Raw genomic sequence first — 25,562 nt, 5'->3', positions numbered from 1 at the left:
CACTCTCAGAATCCATTCATTTGCTTGATCATTTCAAAAAGGAAAGGTGCTTAAAGTACATGAGGAATTGACTTGCTGTGTAGCCTTCTGTCACACTGTCCAGTGATACATATATGATTAAGAAACAGTGATTCCAGTTGCCTGGTTTACGTGATTGCATTACGTTGGAAGATATTTAGTTGTCAGGGTCAATGCTCCAAGAAATTACACCTCATGAATTGTCTGTACCAAGCTGAGTACCCCAGGTGTTTCTTTTTGGATGCTGTGATAAAAGGAAAGGAAATACAGTCCTTCTATTGCTATTCATTCTCTTTCAAATCTGATGAAAGGTGCATTACATATATTTTGTGACAGAGATATTATAATAGAGGTTGATGGATGTGGATCAGATCTGTGAAGGGATTTTTTTTTAAAACAGATCAGAAAGTCATTTGGAACAGCAACTCAATTCCAAAAAAGTATACAATTGTGGTCAGGTGCCTGGTAGGACCCCTGAAGTGTTAGTAGATATAATACCTATACAGCTGAATTTACAACAGACCAAAATGTCAATGGTTATTATTCCTAGCTAAGCTAAATGATCAGGATTCAGTTCAGAAAGGCGAACAGCAAGACGATCAAGTTTTTAGCTAAGGGGAACTAGTTGCTCTAGCCAAATGGCTTTAATTTGAGGTGTTTTTATGGCAGGAAAGTTTGGATAGAAAATTTAAAGTTGTTACAATTGTATATGTCTAGACCATCAGAAATATGAGAAGGTTCACGCCAAGTGACTTGGAAAGGAATCAAATAATGGTCTCCACAATCCAAGGAAAAGAAACTAGTGGCCAAAAGTTGTTTTTGGGGATCATAGATGCATGTACATACCAATCTACAGACAAAGAAACAATTTAAAAGAACTACTTGATGCTTATGGGTTTGTCCCTGAAGCTTAATTATTAAACTTTCGGAATTTAAGGAAGATATCTACTCAGACTTTGCAGAATAGGGAGAACTGCTCATATGTGAATTCGTAATGAAACTGGAGGAACAGAAAATCTGTGGGATGGAAAATATATTAGTTTTAGGAAACAAAGAGAAGACACCAAGATAACGAAGGAGAAAAGTTAGAAACTAAAAGTATTGTACAGAAAACAACATGTTTCCATCATATTGGAGATGAGAAAAACATACCAGCTATAATTGAATGGCAGAGCAGGCTCAATAGGCTGAATTGCCTAATTCTTCACTTATATCTTATGGTCATATAATAATATTAGACATATTAAAGTCAATTATTGAATGCTGGTGGCTGATTGCAGTTTGTATAATCAAAAAAGTGTTATTGTGCCAATGGAGGCTATTCAGCCCATTGTTTCGGCATTGAAATGCCTATAGAACCCTCAATAAAAGGGGACATCAGGAAAAGAGGTATTAAAATTGCACCTACACTACAAAGAGAGCATGTTTTTCTTTGCAATCAATTAAAAAGGGAGTGATGGTTCAGGACAGTCAATAACATTCTTCCTTAATTATAAATAGACAACCAGACCTTTGGGGGTTCTGAATTTGAAAGGAGATGTGTTTCCTCTGACTATCAAGAAAGTAGACTAATGAAAATATTGAGAGACATTAAGATGATCCATCTTCTGGCGCGAGATGAATCTGGAGTAATGACATTAAAAAATCCTAATTGAAGATATGCAAAGAGATTACAAACTGTCCTTATTATATAGAGTTAAAGAGTGATTCAGAAATGGAATAGTTGTAGTTGATGTAGTGTAACAAATCTCTATAGAAGAAATCAATTTCATCCTTTAGAGATCTGCAAACTTATGAGAGGCGTGGACAGGATAGCAATTCAGAGTTTTTTATCCTAGGGTAGAAAGGTCAGCCACAAGATGACCCAGGTCCAATGTGAGAGGAGAAGGTTTAGGGGAGTCATGTGGGAAACAAATTTTCATGCAGAGGGTGATGGGTGCCTGGAATGCATTGCCAATGGAAATGGTGAAAGTAGGCACATTAGCAATGTTTAAGAATTACTTTGATAGACACATGAACTGGAGGCAAACAGAGGGATAGAAACGGTGTATGGGCAATAAGAATCGGTTCTAAACAAAATTAGGAATTGCCGCAGGCTGGGTAGGCCGAAGGGCCTGTTCCTGTGCTGTAGTGTGGATCTTGGGACAAGACCTAGATGGTTCAAAGATATTGACCTGACCAAGGTTGTTGAAACAACCAGTACGAGTTTAAAAAAAACAGGAAGAGGAGTCTATTAAAAAGGGGGATGTCTTGGAAATTCATTTTTATCAGACATAGTTTTTAAAAACTTAAATAAAAAGGACCAAGTAAATAGAATGAGGTTGACATGTTTAACTACTTTATTTAATAGAACGCACAATGTGTGTTCTACGTACCTCAAGTGACCTACGTAGGCTACAGTGTTGATAAGACTGCGTTACACCCATTGTAAGATAAGGTGAGGGCAATCAAAGGTGCCCAGGCTCCCATGTCTGTAATGGAGCTTAGGACTTTCCTTGGTTTGGCTAATTATCATGAAGAGTAACTTGGCCTCCATCTTGGTACCCTTATAGTTAATACTGAAAAAGGGTCAGCTTTGTAAATTGCCTTGTAGCCAAGGTGGAGCCTTTAGAACATAGAACATAGAAAAGTACAGAACAGGCCCTTCGACCCACGATGTTGTGCTTAAGATTATTCCTAATCTAAATTAAAATAACCTAACCAATGCACCCCTCAATTTACTGCTGTCCATGTACATATCCAGCAGTTGCTTAAATGTCCCTAATGACTCTGCTTCCACCACCAGCGCTAGCAACACAATCCATGCGTTCACATCCCTCTGTGTAAAAAATCTACCTCTCTCGTCTCCTCTATATCTTCCTCCTAACACTTTAAAACTATGACCCCTCATGCCAGTCAATTCTGTCCTGGGAAAAAGTCTCTGGCTGTCAACTCTATTCATGCCTCTCATTACCTTGTATACCTCGATTAGATCACCTCTCCTCCTCCTCTTCAGCCAGAAAAGTCCGAGCTTAGTCAATCTCTCTTTGTAAGACAAGCATTCCAGCTCAGGCAGCAGCCTGGTAAACCTTCTTTGCATTGTCTCCAAAGAGGGGGTGGGGGGGGTGGTGATCGATTCACTGGGGAACGTAGCACAAACAGCCGAGTTTCTGGCATTGCGACTGGCTCTAACACAGTGAGGGGTACGTCGGATTCCAAGAGATCAGTTGTGTTAGGGGATTCTCTAGTCTAATCTACAGACAGATGTTTCTGTGGCCAGCAGCGAGAAAGCAGAATGGTGTGTTGCTTCCCTGGTGCCCGGATCAAGGATGTCTAAGAGAGGGTGCAGAATGTTCTCAAGGGAGAGAGGGGCCAGCAGGAGGTCATTGTACACATTGGAACCAATGAAACAGGAAGGGAAAAGGTTGAGATTCTGAAGGGAGATTATAGAGAGATGGGCAGGATTTTAAAAAGGAGGTCCTCGAGAGTAGTAATATCTGAATTACTCCTGGTGCTATGAGCTAGTGAAGGCAGGAATAGGAGGATAGAGCAGATGAATGCATGGCTGAGGAGCTGGTGTATGGGAGAAGGATTCACATTTTTGGATCTTTGGAAGCTCTTTTGGGGTAGAAGTGACCTGTACAAGAAGGATGGATTGCACCTAAATTGGAAGGGGACAAATATACTAGCAGGGAGATTTGCTAGTACTGAGGGAGGATATTCCCAGAAATACATCCAGGGAAGTTAGTTGGGTGAAACTGAGAATTAAGAAAGAGATGATCACCTTATTGGGATTAAATTATAGACCCCCTAATAGTCAGAGGGAAATTAAAAAACAAACTTGTAAGGAGATCTTAGCTGTCTGTAAGAGTTTCACAACACCAGGTTATAGTCACAGTGGTTAGCACTGCTGCCTCACAGCGCCAGGGACCTGGGTTCAATTCCCACCTCAGGCGACTGACTGTGTGGAGTTTGCACATTCTCCCCGTCTCAGCGTGGGTTTCCTCCGGGTGCTCCGGTTTCCTCCCACAGTCCAAAGATGTGCAGGTCAGGTGAATTGGCTATGCTAAATTGCCCGTAGTGTTAGGTAAGGGGTATGGGTGGGTTGCGCTTCGGCAGGTCGTTGTGGACTTGTTGGGCCGAAGGGCCTGTTTCCACACTGTAAGTAATCTAATCTAAAGTTTAATTGGAAGCATTTGCTTTCGGAACGCTGCTCCTTCATCAGGTGGTTGTGGAGGACACAATTATAAGACACAGAATTTATAGCAAAAGTTTACAGTGTAATGTAACTGAAATTATACATTGAAAAATACCTTGATTGTCTGTTGAGTCTTTCGTTTGTTCGAATACCATGATAGTTTCACTTCTTTCATGTGTAAATCACAAAACCTGTTTTTTAAAAGTTGCATTCTCAGGTTAATTGTAACAATTGGTGTTAGCTAGTCAATATGTTGAAGGTGTTAGTCCCCTGTGTTCTGTCTATGCCATGATGTTTAGATTGATTCTAATCCAAAAGGTGAGATAACAGTCTTACATGAATTCATGCAGTTTTTGAGTAAAGTACAATGTAACTCTGCAAGTACAAATTCACCCCACAAACATATATGTGTGCATGTGCGTTTTTGTGTCTGTCTGGGTTGGGGGTTGTGAATGTGAGAGAGAGTGTATATGTGTGTGTAGTGAGTGTAGAGTGACTTAAGTGTGTGTGCGTGTCTGGGGTCAGGAGTTGTGAGTGTCTGTGAGAGAGAGTGTATGTGTGTGTGCATGAGTGTAGAGAGTGGTCGAAGTCTCTGAGAGGATGCATGTGTGAGTGTGGGAGTGTGTGTGTCTGTGTATATATATGTCCGTGTTTGTGCTTGTGTGTGTGTGTATAGGAGTGTCTGTGTGTGTATAATGCAATGTTGGTCACCTGTAGTGTAACATGAAACTAGGGTCCCAGTTGAGGCCCTCCCTATGAGTATGGAACTTAGCTATGAGTCTCTGCTTGGCCACTTTTCGCTGCTGCCTGTCCCGAAATCTGCCTTGGACGATGGTCATCCGAAGGTCTGAGGTCGAATGTCCTGGACCACTGAAGTGTTCCCCAACTGGGAGGGAATACTCCTGTCTGTTGATTGTTGTGCGGTGCCCATTGCTGTAGCCTTTGCTCTATTTCCCCAATGTACCATGCCTCAGGCATCTCCAAAACATGTCTGTAAGAATAATAGGGTGGTTATGGTTGGGGATTTTAACTTTCCAAACATAGACTGGGACAGACATAGTGTTAAGGGTTTAGGTGGAGAGGAATTTGTTAAGTGTGTACAAGACAATTTTCTAATTCAGTATGTGGATATACCTACTAGCGAAGGTGCAAAACTTGACCTATTCTTGGGAAATAAGGCAGGGCAGGTGACTGAGGTGTCAGTGGGGGAGCACTTTGGGGCCAGCGACCATAATTCTATTAGCTTTAAAATTATGATGGAAAAGGATAGACCAGATCTAAAAGTTGAAGTTCTAAATTGGAGAAAGGCCAAATTTGATGGTATTAGGCAAGAACTTTCAAAAGCTGATTGGGGCAGATGTTCGCAGGTAAAGGGTCGGCTGGAAAATGGGAAGCCTTCAGAAATGAGATAACAAGAATCCAGAGAAAGTATATTCCTGTCAGGGTGAAAGGAAAGACTGGTAAGTATAGGGAATGCTGGATGACTAAAGAAATTGAGGGTTTAGTTAAGAAAAAGAAGGAAACGTATGTCAGGCATAGACAGGAAAGATCAAGTGAATCCTTAGAGAATAAAGGCAGTAGGAGTACACTAAAGAGGGAAATTGGGAGGGCAAAAAGGGGACATGAGATAGCTTTGGCAAATAAAATTAAGGAGAATCCAAAGGGCTTTTACAAATACATTAAGGACAATAGGGTGACTAGGGAAAGAATAGGTCCCCTCAAAGACCAGCAAGGCAGCTTTTGTGTGGAGCCGCAGAAAATGGGGGAGATACGAAATGAATATTTTGCATCAGTATTTACTGTGAAGAGGACAAGGAAGATATAGAATGTAGGGAAATAGATGGTAGATAGATCTGGCAAAACGTCCGTATTACAGAGGAGGAAGTGTTGAATACCTTGAAACACATAAAGGTGGATAAATCCCCAGGACCTGATCAGGTGTACCTGAGAACTCTGTGGGAAGCTAGCGAAGTGATTGCTGGACTTCCTAGTGAGATATTTGCATCATCGATAGTCACAGGTGAGGTGCTGGAAGACTGAAGGTTGGCTAATGTGGTGCCAGTATTTAAGATAGGTGGTAAGGACAAGCCAGGGAACTATAGAGCAGTGAGCCTGACGTCAGTGGTGGGCAAGTTGTTGGATGGAATACTGAGGGACAGGATGTACATGTATTTGGAAAGGCAAGGACTGATTAGGGATAGTCAACATGGCTTTGTGTGTGGGAAATCATGTCTCACAAACTTGATTGAGTTTTTTGAAGAAGTAACAAAGGATTGATGAGGGCAGAGCAGTAGATATGATCTATATGGACTTCAGTATGGTGCTCGACAAGGTCCCCCATGGGAGACTGATTGGCAAGGTTAGATTTCACGGAATGCAGGGAGAACTAGCCTGGATACAGAACTGGCTCAAAGGTAGAAGACAGAAGGTGGTGGTGGAGGGTTGTTTTTTAGACTGGAGGCCTGTGACCAGTGGAATGCCACAAGGATCAGTGCTGGGTCCACTACTTTTTGTCATTTACATAAATGACTTGGATGTGAGCATAAGAGGTACAGTTAGTAAGTTTGCAGATGACACCAAATTTGGAGGTGTAGTGGACAGCAAAGAGGGTTACCTCAGATTACAACAGGATCTTGACCAGATGGGCCAATGGGCTGAGAAGTGGCAAATGGAGTTTAATTCAGATAAATGTGAGGTGCTGCATTTTGGGAAAGCAAATCTTAGCAGGACTTACACACTTAATGGCAAGGTCCTAGGGAGTGTTGCTGAACAAAGAGACCTTGGAGTGCAGGTTCATAACTCCTTGGAAGTGGAGTCGCAGGTAGATAAGATAGTGAAGGCGGTGTTTGGTATGCTTTCCTATATTGGTCAGAGTATTGAGTACAGGAGTTGGGAGGTCATGTTGCGGCTGTGCAGGACATTGGTTAGGCCACTGTTGGAAAATTGCATGCAATTCTGATCTCCTTCCTATGGGAAAGATGTTGTGAAACTTGAAAGGGCTCAGAACAGATTTAAAGAATGTTGCCAAGGTTGGAGGATTTGAGCTACAGGGAGAGGCTGAATAGATTGGGGCTGTATTCCCTGGAGCTTCGGCAGCTGAGGAGTGACCTTAGAGAGGTTTACAAAATTATGAGGGGCATGGATAGGATAAAGAGACAAAGTCTTTTCCCTGGGGTCGGGAAGTCCAGAACTAGAGGGCATAGGTTGAGGGTGAGAGGGGAAAGATGAGACCTAAGGGGCAACTTTTTCATGCAAAGGGTGGTACGTGTATGGAATGAGCTGCCAGAGGAAGTGGTGGAGGCTGGTACAATTGCAACATTTAAAAGGCATTTGGATGGGTAAATGAATAGGAAGGGTTTGGAGGGATATGGGCCAGGTGCTGGCAGGTGGGACTAGATTGGGTTGGGATATCTGGTCAGCATGGACGGTTTGGACTGAAGGGTCTGTTTCCATGCTGTACATCTCTGAGTCTATGACTGTATCTTTCCTATAGTAGGGCGATCAGAACAAGACACAATATTCCAAGTGTGGTCTCACCATAGACTTGTAGAGCTGTAGCAAAACCTTGCAGCTCATAAACTCGATCCCCCTGTCAATGAAAGCAAAAAAATGCTTTCTTAACAGCCTTATCCACTTGGCTAGCAACTTTGAGTAATCTATGCACTTGAACACCAAGATCCCTCTTTCCTCCACACTGCCAAGAATCCTGTCTTTAATCCTATATTCAGCATTGAAGTTCAACCTTCCCAAATGCATCACTTCGCATATATCCAGGTTGAACTCCATTTGTCATTTCTCAGCCCAGCTCTGCATCCTGTCTCTGTCATGCTGCAACAGCTCTCAATACTATCAACGGTACCTCCAATCTTAGTCATTGACAAATTTACTAACCCACCCCTCAACCTCCTCATCCAAGTCATTTGTAAAAACTACAGAGAAGAGGCCCAAGAACAGAGCTCTGTGGGACACCACTCACAACTAACCTCCAGGCAGAATACTTTCCATCTACAATCACTCTCTGCCTTCTGTCAGCCAACCAATTCTGAATCCAGACAGCCAAATTTCCCTGTATCCCACGCCTCCTGACTTTATGAATGAGCCTACTGTGAGGAACCTTATCAAATGCCTTGAAGTCCGCACTACATCCACTGCTCGACCTTTGTCGACCTGTCTCGTCGCCTCCTCAAATAACTCAATAAGATTTGAGAGGCATGACCTGCCCCTCATAAAGCCATGCTGACTGCCTTTAATCCTGCTATGCTTTTCCAAATAGTCATTAATCCTATCCCTCAGAATTCTTTCCAAAACCTTGCTGACCACAGACGTAAGACTGACTGGTCTGTAATTACCAGGGATTTCCCTATTACCCTTCTTGAAAAGAGGAACAACATTCACCTCCTTCCAATCTTCCAGTACGACTATTGTGGAGGGTGAGGATGAAAGATCTTTGCCAGTGGCTTAGAAAACTCCTTTCTCGCTTTCTGGAGCAACCTAGGATAAATCTGGTCTGGGCCTGGGGACTTATCAATCTTCATGTTTGCCAAAATTTCAGCAGATCAACTTCATCGATCTTGATCTATTCAAGCCTATCTCCTAGCTCCTCAAAGTTTTCATTCACAAGATCTCTTTCCTTAGTGAAAACCGAAGCAAAAAACTCATTTAGGGCTTCCCCTATCTGCCATTCCTAACTTGCACCTACACTGACGCAGTAGACAAAATCTTCCTCAGCAACCTTTGTTTCTGTAGCTGTGATGCATTTTCTAAGGAGCAATGCTACACCCCCTCATCTTTCTCCACCCTCCCTGTTCTTTTTAAATGCTCTAAACCCTGGAATATCTAGCAACCTTTCCTGCCCCTGTGAAACCCATGTCTCCATTACAGCCACAACATAGTCCCAAGTACTGATCCATGCTCTCAATTTACCACTCTTATTTCTGACACTCCTTGCATTAAAGCAGACACACTTTAACCAATCCCCTTTTTTCATCACATGAAAAACCTCCCTGAAAGACTCGCTACATCCTGTCACTGTCCCATCTACAACTAATTCCTCTCAGATGTAGCTCTGGTTCCCACCTCCCTGTCAAACCCGTTTAAACCCTCCTGAACCACACGAGCAAATCTCCCGCCCAGGACATTTGTACCCCTTCAGTTCAGGTGCAACCCATCCTTCATGTATGGGTCCCATCTTCCCCAGAAGGCATCCCAATGGTCTAAGTATCTGAAGCCCTCCCTCCTGCACCAGCCTCATAGCCACTTGTTTTTCTGCACTCGCTGCCTGTTCCTCACCTCACTATCTCCTGGCACCGATAGGTCACTACTCTACTCGTCCTGCTCTTCAGCTTCCAACCTAGTTCTCTGTAGTCATTTTTCAGATCCTCAATCACTTTCCTGGCTATATCATTGGTGCCCAATATGTACCACAATTTCTGGCTTCAGAATCCTGTAAACCCGATCAATGACATCCTGGCACCAGGGAGCAACATACCTTCCAGGACTCCCGTTCCTGACTACAAAATCTCCTGTCAATACGTCTTACTATTGAGTCCCCTACCACTAGCACTTTTCTATTCTCCCCCTTCCCTTCTGAGCCACAGTGCCAGTCTCAGTGCCAGAGACCTGACAACTACAGCTTTCCCCGGTAGGCTGTCCCCACCAGCAGAATCCAAAACAGTATACTTATTGCTGAGGGGAACGGCCACAGGGGATCCCTGCTCTGTCCGTCAGTTCCCTTTCCTCCCATGGCTGTAACCGAGCTGTTCTTATCCTGTGACTGGATATTTCCACCTCAGCCTCCCGATGATCTGCAGTTCATCCAGCTCCAGCTCCAGTTCTCTGACTTGGTTTTCGAGGAGCTGGAGTTGGATGCACTTCCCGCAGATGTGGTTGGTGGAGACATGTGTCGTGTCTCTCACCTGCCACATTCTGCAGGAGGAACATGTGACCGCCCTAACAGCCATACCCTGCTAATCAGAGAGCCCACGCAGTACTAAACAAGGAAGAAAAAAAAGAGAACACCTGACAAAGTACCGAGTTTACAGACTCTTAGTAAGGTTACAGGAGGTGGATGGGATGGAGGCCCTACAATGTTTGGTCTTAGGTTTAGATCTCACCCACTTGAAAACCTCCTGGCAGCACTCCCTTCTCTCTGACCTTTTTCTTCTCTGCTCTGTTCAAAATGGAGTCCCAATTCTCAAGGTTAGTCCCTTTTAAAGTGGGACAAACTCACCTACCCAGCCGCCCTGGCTTCTCTCAGCCCTATTCAAAATGGAGGCCCGATTCCCGACACTTTAGTGAAGTGAAGAAACAGTCTTCATCGTTTAAGGTGTTCACACATTATGATCCCAAGTGAGATCAGCTGCTGACATGCAATGCCTCTCCACATGGTGTCAGGGTACTGTTGGCTCACTGGAAGCCCAAGGGAGCGGAACACCCAATAGCTTCCTGGTCTTTTGCTGATGCAGAGCGCATGTACACCCAAATAAAGGAGGAGGGTTTGGCAGTCATCTTTGGTGTGAGAAAGTTCCACCAATATCTTTCCCAGATGTAAATTTGTAATAACAACAGACCACGAACCCAGGCTGGTGTTACTCAAGTAGGACAAGTCTATGCCACCTATAGATTTAGGTCGAATTCAGCAATGGGCTCTCAATCTAACAATTACAAGTTCAAACACCACCCAGGAGGCCAAGTAGAAAATGCAGATGCGCTGAGCCATTTCCCACTGGCAGATACACCACTGGTGGTGCAGCCACTGGGAGAGTTGCTCTGGTTTTAAACGTTCTAGATATCCTTCTGGTCACCACTGACAATATCCAACTATGGATGCAAAAATATTCAGCCCTGGAAAATTTTAAAAAGCTTGTGGTGATTGGACAAACAAATGAGCCATCAGAAATGAGATCAGATCACTGTAGAGGACAGCATTTTATTATGGGGAGCAAGAATGATTGTCCTGAGCATGGGTCATCTCCACACCCTGGCTGAACACCACCAGGGTCATCCAGGGGTGTCCAAAATGAAGATGTTGATGAGAAGGTGGCCAGGATTGGATGCAGACATAGCTGCATTGATGAGGCAGTGCCCAGAGTGCCAACAAGTACAAAAAGTATCACCAGCAGCTCTCCACATTTGTGAGAATGGCCAGGTAAACCCAGACTTGGTTACATGTTGACTATGCTGGCCCTTTCAATGGGCTCGCTGTTCTTAGTCATTGTTGATGCCCACTCAAAGTGGTTGGATATGCATAGAGTTAATTCGTCTAACACTTAAATGACGAGAGAAAAACTGCATATCTTTTGCAATACACAGACTTCTGGAAGTGTTGGTCAACTACAATGGGCCTTTGTTTGCCAGCAGGGAATTCAAGCATTTCCTAAAATCAAATGGCAGTGGGCATAGAAGGACAGCTTATACCATCCATCATCCAATGGTCTGGCAGAAAGAGCAGTCCAAACATTGAAGGCAGACTTAAAGAAAGAGCATATAGCTTCACTTGATACCTAATTTTCCCAGTTCCTATTTGATTAGAAGACCACCCCTCATACAACTACAGGGAAAGCTCCAGCAGATTGTTAATGGGGAGAAGGTGCCAAACCAGGTTAAATCTGATTATCCTGATCCTGGGGGAGACAGTGAAATGGTATCAGGAATGCCAATGCTGGACACAAGACTCCTTCCTCTAAGCAAGAGAGACAGTTTACTTCAGGGGATGAAAGTTTGGTGTTGAAACCAAGGAAATGGCCCTGCATGGGTAAGAGCCAAAGTTGAAGCAAGGTTAGGTCCAGTGGCAAACAAATGTTTGGGTGTGTAAGGTGGTCCTGAACAAGTACATTGGAATGAACAAAAAGTGATATTTGTCTTAACTTTATATAAACTCTAAAAAAAAGAGACAATTAAATGGCACAGTTTTTGTGGAATATACATTTTACTGTATTTTTGAAAATACAAGTAACAGTAAATTTCTATCTAATTCAAAACATTTGAATTTTGATGTGATTATATGCCATAAACATTAAAAATGAATAGTGTGACAACACTATGTCTTTAGGAAGTGTATTTTATCTTTTTTTTTAAAATGAAGATAAGTGGAGACAGAGATGCTAAGCAGTATATTCAAAGCCATTAGAGTAAATAGATCGTCAGGCCTTAGGTGTTTTTTATACATTTGGAATAATAGAAGCAGCTTGAATGCGTGGAATCAAGCTTCCACAAAACCAGGATTTTTTGTTTTAGCTTCCTGCAATTACTGGGGTCATAAAGCTGAGGTTGGAAGCTCTTATTCCTCTCTGTTACACTAAAGGATGGGGTTCCCTTCTTGCTGCTAGAATTGCATGCAAAACTATCTGTTTGACTGAATTTGCCTTTGCCATGGGATGTTACAATATTGGAATAGTTAATTAGTAATAGTTCATATGTTATTTTGTTAAACTTTTCAATATTTAAGCCAATTATTTTGTCTGCATTTTAACTGTAAGGTAAAAATAAAGCATGTTTTTCTAAAGTCAATAGTGTGACCAATCAAATCGCATCTGGAATATACCTTACACTTACCTTTAAAATATGAAAAAGTTAGGATCTAAACTATTATCTTAATGTAGGGGATTTTGTTACCTACACAAAAATATATTATTATAGACTCAATCTATAAACGTTAGCTCAAATAAATTTCATGACAGACAATTAGTTTATGAGTTTTTATAGCTGGAAATCACCTATCACAATGTCGCCAAACTCAGATGGATCATAAAGATTCGTTATTGATTATCACAAAGTCAGCTTAGTAACAAATGCTGACTCTTGTCTGATCCACGTTTAGAAGGCTTCAATGAAAGACCTGGATGAGCACATTTTGTTGTTAAGACTGACTTGATAAAAAGATGTTGGCCAGTTGCATTGTCTAAGAGCTAAAGAAATATCAATTTTTGCACCACTGGATGGATCTTGTTAATGTAAATACAATGAAAAATGCACCAATAACTTTATAAAAATTAACCAAAAAAGTAATTGAAGGATCAATAAACTGCACTGACTATATCAACAACTTGATTATATTCAGCTAAACCTGGGAGGTTCATTTACACCATTTAAATAAACTTTTTGACCTGTTACAAAGAGCCAATTTGGTCATAAATCTGACTTAAAGTGACTTCACCAAAGCAAAAGCGATTTAATGGGCCACACTGTGGGGTAAGTAGCAAATAGGGAAACAAAATTAAGATCTAATTTGGATCACTCCATGCCAAAGATATCACAACAAATGGATTTTATTGGATGCATGTTCCAAATATCAGCATGTAGAGGCCTCTTTGAACACTTTATTAAATAGAGAAAGTGCTTTGGTTTTAGCAGCAGTGAACTTCATGAAGCCAAAGTGGCTGCTGAGACTAACAACGTTTGTGTGGGTGCCATTTTATTATGACAAAATAGGGATCAAAAGACCAACTACTTTAATCTCAAACTGAACGAGCTCATGAAGAAACACTGGATATTGTAAATTGTAGAGTCACCACAATGTACATGTACATATCCAACAGTTCTGATAGGATTGTTATTTGTATTAACCAGTCCCTTTTCATCTTATTTTGGAAAGATTCCGTGACAGGAATCAACAATATTTTGGAGTTTGAATTTAGAACCATACAAATTAAAAAAAACATCCATGTGTCTGGCAAGGACAATCTTATAGCAGAGAGTGTGCCAAGAGCAATCATGAAGGAAACAATGTTACGACCAAAATGAACTAGCATAGAATATGATCATGAATGTGTACAGTAAATGTAACTAAGTGACAAAAAATTTCGATTGAAAATCAAATGCCTCGAGGATCCTTTTCATTTACTCTGGCTGGGAGGTAGTGAGGTGCGATTAAAGGTGTACGATACAACTGAAGATTTGGATTTTAAACAACACAGATGAATGTGGATGTATTATGAAGGATTTTTTTTAAAAAAGTTACAAATTTGGAAATGAGCCAATTACATCAATTCCAAGAAAGCACACAGTTGGTGCCCTCTAATGTTAATGGACAAAACGCTTATATTTCAGAGTTGAAAGGCTCTAGTTTTAGCTTCCAGTTTATTTCAGAAGAACTTGGAGTTCAGTTCTCCTTGCAGGAGAATCAAGCTTTCAGCTCAGGGGAACTAGTTGCTTCAGTGCAAGTGTTTTAGTTTGCGTCACTTCTTAGCTTGGAGAACTGGGAAAAAAAATTGTTTGTAAAAAATTGAAAGGAAGTAGGCTTTCAGAATGGCAAAAGAGCTCATACCAGCAGACTCAAAACTTTAGAAAATCTTAAATCTGCAGTCCAAGGAGAAGACTTTGGAAGAGATCAGTTAAGTAGAAGCTTAATAGTTGAGATAGGAGTGAACTTTCTCTAGAATGGAGTATCAGTTAAAGAATAGTATTGAAACTTGGAGTGTGTGAAGACTCATGTCATTATAGTTTTTTTCTTGTGGGTCAATCTCTCATTCTGTTGTCCTCTCTCTCAGTCCAAACCACAATGAAGTAACCAACTGCAAAAATTAAACAAGATAGATTTTATTTTGGGATCTGACTTATCCCAGATAAGATTATTACTGATGCAGTTTGTTTACCCAGAATAGCTGTCTCCATACAATGGGCTTGAAATGTGGAAGGTAGTAATGCAAAAGTACAGCCACCTGTGCCTCTGAGCTTAAGTTACTGGATGTAACTTTAAAGTTCAATTAAGAGTTTCTAGAGGAGATCTAAAAATTATAGTTTCAAAATTATGATTGGTAAATTAAGTGAGTATTTTTTTGTTAGGAGACTAGAGTATAAACTGGAAGATTGGGTATGCATATCAACCTTGTAGTGAAGCTGGATTCTGATTACAGAATAATTATTACTCTGTTCAAGACAGGTTGATTTATGTCAGTTTGAAAAGGTACACGTCCTAACAAGGTAATAAACATCCCTATTTTTTTTTCAATGAACAGAGGCCCATTTATTGTCCATCCCACTTTGACTTTAAACTAAATGGAGTCAACCACATTTCTATGGAACAAGAATCACATGTAGATTAGACCAGATAAGAGCAACATATTTCCATCTCGAAAGGTGATTTGTGAACTAAATGGGTTATGACAATCTACAGAAGCTTTATGGCAATGACTGCAATTAGCTTTTAATTCCAATTAAAATTAATTTTCACCTGCAGCAAGATAGGACTCCATGTTCCCAGAACATTAGTCTGGGCCCTTGCATTATTAGCCCATTAATATTACCACTATAGCAGTCTCCACGCACCCCCTCCCCACATTCACCCCAACCCACAAACAATGTTTGAATAAAACCAACAAGTATGGGGGGCTTGCTCTGGTTGTTGGAACAATTATTTGAAATCCAAATGCTTATCTAGAAGGCATTCTGAAAAATTCCCTAAACATTTGGATGAGATGCTTGGACAATGGAGGCAGTATGGTAGAGACATTTACTTTGCATCAGGTTCATGCTTTAACAGACTCAAGATACTTTAATTCAGCTTTGTTTTTAAGAAAAATTCCCTAATTGTCCTGTGTTGAAATTTCAAAGAAAAATATTTTAAAAATGGAAGAGATAAATATAGTTTATCTATCTTAAATTGAGCATTCAACCATTGCTCAAGGGTAGTATTCTTGCTTGAATCATAGTGTGGGTTCAATGCTTACTCCAAAGACTTGACAAATACACAGCCTGAGGGAGCGCTATGCTGATAACGTCTCTTCAGAGAGATGTTTGGAACACTGCTCAATTGTAACACCATCTTCGACTCAGTATGAGAGTTCAAACTCTGCTGCAGACTCAAGCACATTTTTCATTTATGTGATTATAGACATACCCAGTTAGATCACCATTTATTCTGCATTCCTTCTTGAACTTTAGATGATAGTGCTAAGCAGCCTTCTTGAATACCGCAGTCCATGTGGCAGATGCACCAATAGTGCTATTATGAAGGGGGCTCCAGGATTTTGAGCCCATTATACAGAAGTAATGACAATAGAGCCAGAATTTGTGGTCTGTATGGAAATTTTCAAGTGGTGATGCTCTTATTTAGATTAGATTACTTACAGCGTGGAAACAGGCCCTTCAGCCCAACAAGTCCACACTGACCCTCTGGGCAATTTAGCATGGCCAATTCACCTAACCTGCACATTTTTGGACTGTGGGAGGAAATCGGAGCACCCGGAGGAAACCCACGCAGACACAGGGAGAATGTGTGGAGTTTGCACAATCAGTTGCCTGAGGCGGGAGTTGAACCCAGGTCTCTGGCACTGAGGCAGCAGTGCTAACCACTGTGCCACCATGCTGCCCAGGTGTTAGAGATCAGGAGTTTAGAGGTACTGTAGAAGAAGCCTTGCTAAGTTGCTGTGCTGCATCTTGCAGATGGTACACTGCTACCAGTGTGCCAGTGGTGGACAGAATGTTGAAGGCACTATTTGGCATACCAATCAAGTAGGCTGCTTTATCCTGGATGGTGCTGATCTGAGTGTAGTTGGAGTTACTTTCGCCCAGACAAATGCAATTATCCCACTCCTGCCTTATGCCGTGTAGGTGATAAGACAGATTTTTGGACAGTCAAGGGATGAGATATCAGAATCCCCAGCCTCTGACCTGCTGTTATCATCATGGTATTTATGGTAAATATTAATCTCCTGAATATTGATGCTAATGAACAAAGAGATGGTTAGATTCTGTTATTGGAATCTCATCATTTATTAGCCCAAGCCAAAATGATCATCAGGTTTTGCTGCACAATGGCAGAGACTGTTTCAGGATCTGGGTTGTTATGCAAATGCTGCTTCACAATTGTCTAGACTAACACTTCACAATCCCAGAGTTGTCGTCAGAGAAAGGCTTTTCGATATGATGTTAAAGCAATGTATTAATTGTAAAACTCTGTTGGGACTTCCTAATAAAATGACATGCATCTCAGATGGAATGTTTTCTTACCTAAAGGGAGATTAAAAGCAAGTTGTTCAGTAATTACTGGATAACGATTTGGAAATGTTTCACTTTACAGGCGCTTGAGGCAAGATAATATAAACCTAACCAACTGTAGGAGCTTCAATAAAGATAATGAACAATAGACAAATACCAGCATTTTAAAAACCCCTAGTAAACCTTTAATTAGAGTGTTTTTACAAGACAAATGACAAATTACATTAAACATCTGAACTTTTTGAACGTCTGGATATTATACACCTTCCCATCTGTCTTGCAGGTAGGATATTGTCAAATTTAACAGTTATAAGCAAAATAAGCTGCATAATGGTACATATTACAATATATAAATGTACAATGTTTACATAAAATGAAATACATCATAGAAGCTGGAAAATTCAAAGATGCATCTGCATCAAATAGTGCCCCATCTTATTTAAAAAATGCCAAATCGACTTGCACAGTTTTACAACAGAACAAATCAGGTGCATGATGGGTCGGCTCAAAAACATGAATAATATTAACACCATCACACGATGCACACGTGGTACAGCAAGATGTCTTGTTTTACTTTTAGTACAACTTCTTAACCAAAGTGCAACAAAGTTGTACAGAACAAACTGGCTACTTCTCTACGCTGAACTTGTTAAAACTTGGAATGAAGTTACAGTGCCTGCATCAAGCACACAAAGGTAAGGCACAGTAAAGCAGGCAGTGTGCATCATGTTTACTCAGTAAATTGTGCATTTTGTGCAATTCCATGCTGAAATGCTCTTGCCTGCAGAATATGACCCAAAATTTGGAATAAATAATGAAATCAAGATTAAGTGAACATTAATCTATACTCATTCTACCAATAATTCCATTATTCGGATTGCTTGCATTTACTTAATGGAATATAAACCAAGTTGTTAATCAAACTAAGTCATTTTTTGTTTGTATTATTTGAGTAAACTGCACATTTGTCATTCTGCAAACTATGACATTCTACATAACACTGCTGGGTCTTCCTTCTGCACGATATTGCTAGTATTAATCCATATTTAATCCAGACATGTTTAATGCACAAAATAAATCAGATCTCATTAAGCAGACAGCTACACTATGCCCTTCATTTCAAATTTCTGTTGACAGCTTTCAACAGCTCTGTTGCAATGTGCCCTACATGTTGTGTACTTGCTCTATGCTATTTGCAATTGTCAGATGACCATTTTGTACCAAATTTACACTCGCAAATTTATATTCAAGCACTGCAATTCCAAATTCCAAAAAATGCAAAAAGTTTTTGAGTAGTCACATCTGACCGACTGATATCCTCTCCTTTAGCTCGGTCAAATACTGACTGAACTATAGTGTACATGATTAATCCCCAAGACACCTAAATTTTCACAATTTCAGTAAACAAAACTGTTCATGCCCAGTACACAGTCTAAGAATTATAACTGCTGCATGAAAGTCATATCTTGTTTTACTTCTATGCCACTACTTGTTAATCCCAATACACTGAAATGTTACAGATAGCGCCTTTGGAAATTTTCTCCAGCTTCCTGGCATCTTAACAAAAGATGCACTCCTTATAATACAAAAAGTGTACATATAAAAGCAATAAAAAGGAAGACAGAGCATTCAAGCAGGACTTCTCGCTGCAGTGTAACAGTACTGGCAGGGATAGGAGAGGTCTCATGAGGCTCCTTGAGAGTTAGCTGTGTTGGTCAGAAGACGCAGATGTGACATTGAATTCATGTACCTATTTGATGGCTTTAAGGGAGTGTTGCAATGGACAGCCTGAGGAAAGCGATAATGATAACGATCTAATCTCAGATATTTTACAGTCACTAGTTTTCCTAAAAATAAACAAAAACAGGTTACTTAAGATTTCAGTAAACACCATTAGGGAAAAATATCCATTACAATGCTTAGCATATTACTATTTTGTACATAATACAATTAGTTTGTGGTAGTCAATTGCAACTATGCTACTTTGGCCAATTTTAGAAACCACAAGTACACATGTGCAACTGTTTGCTTAATAAGTGATCATAATTTCCATTAATATGCTGCAACCTAAGGTAAAAGAAACAGTTTCAAAAAAAGATCATCGGTAATATTTGTTCCACCAGTGCCCTCAGATTTTGATAACTGTTTATTGTTATGGGAAAATCCTGGCCTTTACATGAAACTTTCGCATCACTACATGGTTAAAATGGCACTAAAAGTTCATGTGTTCAGGACCAGTGACCTGGATCTAATGATACAACATGCACAGAATATCACAACACACCCCCTCTGCCTCAATACAATTCTAGCTGTTTGCAGAAATGTAAAAGCAATAAAAAGTTGGACAGGTTTGATTTGTCTGTAAACTTGCATTCTGTTTAAAAAAATTACAGGAGTGAAAGTTAAGATGCTGAATAGAAAAATTCTTTCTGGCACTTATAATTTAACAAATTATTCTGCAGTTTAATAATTGAAAATGTGAAACTAAGCAATTTTAAAGCACAGTGTCATAGAGATTTACAGCATGGAAACAGACACTTCGGTCCAACCCGTCCATGCCGACCAGATATCCCAACACAATCTCGCCCCACCTGCCAACACCCGGTTCATATCCCTCCTAACCCTTCCTATTCGGATAACCATCCAAATGCCTCTTAAATGTTGCAATTGTACCAGCCTCCACCACTTCCTCTGGCAGCTCATTCCATATACGCACCACCCTCTGCGTGAAAAAAGGTTAGCCCTTAGGTCTCTTTTATATCTTTCCCTCACACCCTAAACCTATGCCCTCTAGCTCTGGACTCCCCGATCCCAGGAAAAAGACTTTGTCTATTTATCTTATCTATGCCCCGCATGATTTTATAAGTGTCCATAAGGTCACCCCTCAACCTCCGATCCTACAGGGAAAACAGCCCCACCTATTCAGCCTGTCCCTGTAGCTCAAATCCTCCAACCCTGGCAACATCCTTGTAAATTGTTCCTGAACCTTTTTGAGTTTCATAAAATCGTTCTGATAGGATGAAGACCAGAAGTGCACACAATATTCCAAAAGCAGCCTAACCAATGTCCTGTATAGCCACAAGATGACCTCCCAACTCCTGTACTCAATACTCTGACCATTAAAGGAAAGCATACCAAACGCCCTCTTCATTATCCTATCTACCTGAGACTCTACTTTCTCCTTCTTTATGTTTTCTAAGACCTCCAGCACTTTCTCTTCTATAACGTGACCTGAATTGATGACATCAGTTTGAAGTTCAGGTCTTACAGTAAGAAGGCGAGGACAGGGTTTGTGGGCTGGGGCAGGGCAGGGCCCACTGATATTATCAAAGTGGCAATATACAATTTCAGTGACACTGCAGCAAGTGGGTGATATCTCAACTCAAGGTTCAATAGAACTGCAAGATCATAAAGACACACAACATAGCAATAGGCCCTTCAGCCCACCATATCTGTGCTGACCAAGCTACACTAATCCCATTGACCTGCACTTGGTCCATAACCGACTGCGCCCTGGCATTTTAATTGCTTGGGTCCAGAAGCTGCTTAAATGTTGAGAGTACTTGCTTCAACCTCCTCAGGCAGCACCTTCCATTCTTCTGCCATCCTCGATTTGATCCACATCAAGGTGGTGCAATTTTGCCTCCCCTGTCACCTCGCCCCACCCAATCCCACAGTGAGGTGCCCCCACCTGCCCTGTTCTCAAAGCTCTGGGTGATTCAACCCTGGTTTTCCATTGGCTAGAAGGAAAAAAACTAGAACACATCAACTTACCATCAAACCATGAGCCATGAAGTGCTTTAAAAGCCTTGCCAGCATATTCTGGAGACAAACACTTCACATAGACACAACCCTATAGAAGAAAGGATGAAGGAAATTATTGCGTTTGAACAAAAACAAGGAAACCAAATCAATTTGAAAGAAAAATTCTCAGACTTTAAATAAATCGATTCGGCATACAGCTAAGACGTCAAGATCAGAAATTAGAATCTGCCTAAATAAAAGGCAGTACTCCCAACCTCACGTGAATTCTTATCCACAGCAATATGAACAATTCCCTCATTGTCACTGCACTTTTCTAGGATTGCTTCCTGAATTGCAATATGCCAGTCATCCCCAATTTCCCTGTAAGATAAAGAGGGTGATTAAAAAAAAACAAAATACAGATTTCAAGTGCAATAGAAAGCATTCAAAAATATTACAAATCAGAACCAGATAGCATAGTGGATAGACACTGGGTATTCATCTCTGGATCTATGAATATCTCAATGAAGGTCATGCAATGAATGGGTTGAAACACCTTGTAAACATATTTGCCTTTCTATAGGGACAGGATAGATTGGATATCTCTAAGTTCAGAAATTATCTTCCTAAGCTTTGCATTCCTCCTTTAAATAGGCACTCCTTAAAAACCACCTCTTCATCCAACGTTTACTTATTTGACCCAACAGCTCACCTAGCTCAATATCATATCACAAAGTGTTTGGGATATTTAATTACACTAGAAGGTGCTACACAAGCATAAACTGTTGTTGTAAACATCTTTTGAAACAAAAAGACCAGTTCATATAATTCTGTACATTTCCAAACCTTTCTTCCTAGTTTGTGTACCTTTGCATTCACTCACTCTCATGTCACATATTCTAGAAAAAGTAAATAGTAGCAGCTATTACTGAAGAAACAAGCGGGGGGGGGGGGGGGGGGGGGGGGGGGGGGGGGGGAAACCATTTCTTTGCTGTCCAATGAATCCATGGCTGACTCCATCTTCTCACACCATCTCTGTATACACCAGCATCCCAAAATATATTGATCTGACTTAATTACATTCAATACCCTAGCCGCTATAAGACCACAGAAAATAGGAAGAGTAAGCCATTCAATCATTTGACCTGCTCCCCCAATCAATAGGATCACAACTGATTTGGCTTTGCTCATGTCCTCTCTCCTGCATTTTGCCCATAACCCTCGATTCTTATAAACCAAGAATTTACCTCAGCCTTAAAATATACACAAGGACTTTGCCCCTACCCTGTGGCAATGGGCTCCAAAGATACACAACCCTCAAAACAAATTCTTCCTCATCTGAGTCTTAAAACTGACCTGTTTATTCAGATACTCTGCCCTCTGGTCCTAGACTCTCCCATAACAGGAAACATCCTCTCAGCATTTACACTTCAAGCCCTCTTAAGAATCCTATCTGTTTAATGAGATCACCTCATTTTTCTAAACTCCAGCATGTACAGTCCCAACTACTTTAGCATTTGCTCATAAGAAATTCCCTCCATACCAGCGATCACCCTGGTGAACTTTCTCAAAACACACAGTCTTCCATTATATTGCTCAGTACCCCAGATGTGGTCTCAACAACACCTTATTTAATTGCAGCAAGACCTCTCTACTCTTAAGCTCCAGCCCCTTTAAAATAAAGGCCATCATCCCATTTGCATTCCCGATTATCTCCTGCAACCATGTGCTAGCTTTGTTTTGTGTAAAGTACCCCCAAGCCTGTGTTGTAGCTTTCTACAGTTTTCCTCTTTAAATATTATTGTTCTCCCTTCCAAAATGAATAACTTGGCATTTCCTACATTATACTCCACTTATAAGTTTCTCCATTATCTCTTTTTTCTTGACTGTAAATCTGACTATAGCATATTTGCATTCGTCCTCCAGATCATTAACTTATACTGTAAACTATTGCGATCCCAGTACTGATCCCTGTAGAATCCCACTGGTTACAAACCTGAAAAACAATCCCTTATCCCCCACTTGCTGTTTCCTGTCCATTAGTATATTGGCATGAATACACAATTGGCTATCTCCAATGCCAATGACTCATCTTAGGACTTTACTTTGTCAAAAGCTTTCTGGAAGTCCAAAACAACTTATCTACTGGCTCCCGTGTATCCACTCTAATTGAAACTTCCTTGAAAAATTAAGTTGGTCAGACATGATTCAACAGCTGTCTTGAAAACAGAATTCTAAAACTTCAAAATTGAGTGAAACAATTTCTCCTCACTCAGCCCTAGATGATTGATCCTTTATTCGGAATCCTGACCCCTAGATCTAGACTCTTCAAAAAAAAGACAAAACATTCCTCCAGTATAGTTTGTCAAGCTTTAAGAATTCTGTTTCAATAACATCACCTCTAGGTAATACAAGACTAGTCTATGCTACTCTTCTTATGGTATAATTCACAGAAATTCACAGAATCCCTATAGTATGGAAACAAGCCCTTTGGACCAACAAGTGCACACAGATCCTCTGAAGAATATCCCCCACCTACACACATTGTCACGCAATTACTTTACATTTCCCCTGACTAATACACCTAATCTACATATCCCTGCACACTGTGGGCAGTTTAGTATGGGCTAACCTGAACCTGACCTAACCTGAACACCATTGGACTGTGGGAAGAAACCAGAGCATCCGGAGGAAACCCACGCAGACACGGGGAGAATGTGCAAACTCCACACAGACAGTCGCCAGAATCTGGAATTGAACCTGGGATCTTGGTGTGGTGAGGCAGTAGTGCTAACCATTGAGCCACCATGCTTTCTCTTCACAGGAATAACAAACTTATTACATTCTCTCCAAAGAAATTAAACAGCACCTTATGAAGCAACACTCTTGATAAACCAGCAATAATTATATATGTGAAATAACAGAAGCTTAATGCATTATCATGATGTCAGAGTAGTCAGTTCAGGATGCAAGTGAGAAGGCTCTCTGCTGGTAATGTTTACTTAAGGCAAAGTTGCATTATTAAAGTGAGTTATGCTGTAAGTAAAGCATTACAGTGATGTAGATACCTACTGAATTACATTACTATCACTGTTTTTACACAGTGGACCCTCTCTATTAACTAGCACACTCCTGGTCCCATTGACGCCCGATAATAGGTTTGCTGTATATTCTTCTTTAGGTAAGGAAACTAGAAAATTCACAGTACTCAAGGTCTATTCTCACCAAGACACTAATTATAGTAGTGCTTCTTTTTTTTTTACTTTTTCTATTACTTTATAATAAAGACTGACAATTTGCTTTGCCAACTGCTTGCTGTTTCTTCTTAATTGCAGGACTTTTCCCATTAGACTAGCAGATACCTCTAAATAATAATATTCCAGTCTTCCTCTATTTTGCTTACTCAGAGCCATTTAGGAATATAGAACTCAAGTATTGCGAAAAAAAGGACATTTGGTTGATGCCTTGCAACTTGCACTTAACAAGACAATTCAGAAAAAAATGTAAGGGGAATTTATACTGTACAAAAGGAGGGTGCTGATAGTTTGATGAGCAGTTTGCTCTGACAGAGAAGTTGCTATGGAGAATGCACCAGTTCATGATGCAGAGGCAGGATAAATGCTGGTTTTCTTGCAAATTATCCAAACCAGCACAGGACAAAAAAAAACTTTCAACAGGAAATGACTCTTTTCTGACTCGTGAATAACTGCATACCTTTCTGTATGAAATTCTAGCTGCCATGATCATGGTTGCCCAACCTGCCCACGTCCTTTTATCACCCTTGTTTGTTCCTTTCTCTTTTAGTTTTGTATCAACAAATTGGGATACATTAACTTTGATGCAGGAAACAAGTTTATTGATATAGATTGTAAACAGCTGAAGAACAAATACTGATCCTTGCAGGTACTCAACTAATTACAATGTGCCAATACCCCCACTTTTATGAGCTCACATTTTGTACAACCTCCATTACACCAAAATAAGTTATTTTTGAAATTCCAATACATTGTATCCATTAGATCCCCCATATAGGAATGCTACCAAATTAAAGGCCTATGTCAACCAGGATAGATTCAGTAAAAAGAATCTCTCCTGCTTCAAGATTTAACATGATATCAGGGTCTGAAGAGTGTAAAAAAATAGACATTACTCATGCATTATTTAAACAAAGATTACAAAAACTGCCTGAGAGAGAATTTACAGAGAAGCTTAGCTCATTACTGTGCTAATCTCTAACCTTTACTACTTTATGCAAACCCCTTCAAATCTAATACAAATTAGCGTTTTGGAAAATATCAAATATAAACTTACTACTTGCTACTAATGATTAAAAGAAATAAAAGAAATTGGCTTAAGAATATCAGCTCAGCAGCAGCAATAACCTATAAATAAGAGCCAAGCTCTAAACAAATTTCAAAGTTGAGCCAAATTATTGAACTGAAGCTACTGAATTCTCACTTTAACAAATTTACAATATGTAAATTTGTAGCCAGTTTTAGCATGCTAAGTCTGATCACTACGAGAACGCAGTATTTATGTGTAATTGAAATGAATCACTATAATTCATCGGATACTTACATGACAGGGTCAAACATATTCCGAATCTTTAAACAGGGTGTCAAACTGTTCGGTGGAGAATTTCTACCATCAAGATGGAAGGCTGTCCAAGAAAGAAAAAAAATCAAAA

General features: G+C 40.4%; 2 protein-coding genes across 2 annotated transcripts in view; one reads left to right on the top strand and one right to left on the bottom strand.

Annotated features, from left to right (window-relative positions):
• Positions 1-25,562, top strand: part of rps16 (ribosomal protein S16) — a 435,012-nt gene that overhangs the window by 41,192 nt on the left and 368,258 nt on the right. The window lies entirely within an intron of this gene.
• The window catches only part of lemd3 (LEM domain containing 3), a 50,367-nt gene continuing 42,098 nt past the window's right edge, over positions 17,294-25,562 (bottom strand). The window contains exons 10-13 of the mRNA XM_060839759.1: positions 25,454-25,535; positions 21,151-21,256; positions 20,906-20,984; positions 17,294-18,978 (exon numbers count right to left, since the gene is read on the bottom strand). Coding sequence (XP_060695742.1) covers positions 18,815-18,978; positions 20,906-20,984; positions 21,151-21,256; positions 25,454-25,535 — 431 coding nt within the window. The 3' untranslated portion in view covers positions 17,294-18,814. The remainder of the gene's footprint in view (positions 18,979-20,905; positions 20,985-21,150; positions 21,257-25,453; positions 25,536-25,562) is intronic.

This window comes from Hemiscyllium ocellatum, chromosome 19 (genome assembly GCF_020745735.1).
Source record: "Hemiscyllium ocellatum isolate sHemOce1 chromosome 19, sHemOce1.pat.X.cur, whole genome shotgun sequence".
In the NCBI taxonomy this organism is placed as follows: Eukaryota; Metazoa; Chordata; class Chondrichthyes; order Orectolobiformes; family Hemiscylliidae; genus Hemiscyllium; species Hemiscyllium ocellatum.
This window is presented reverse-complemented; position numbering and strand designations above follow the sequence as displayed.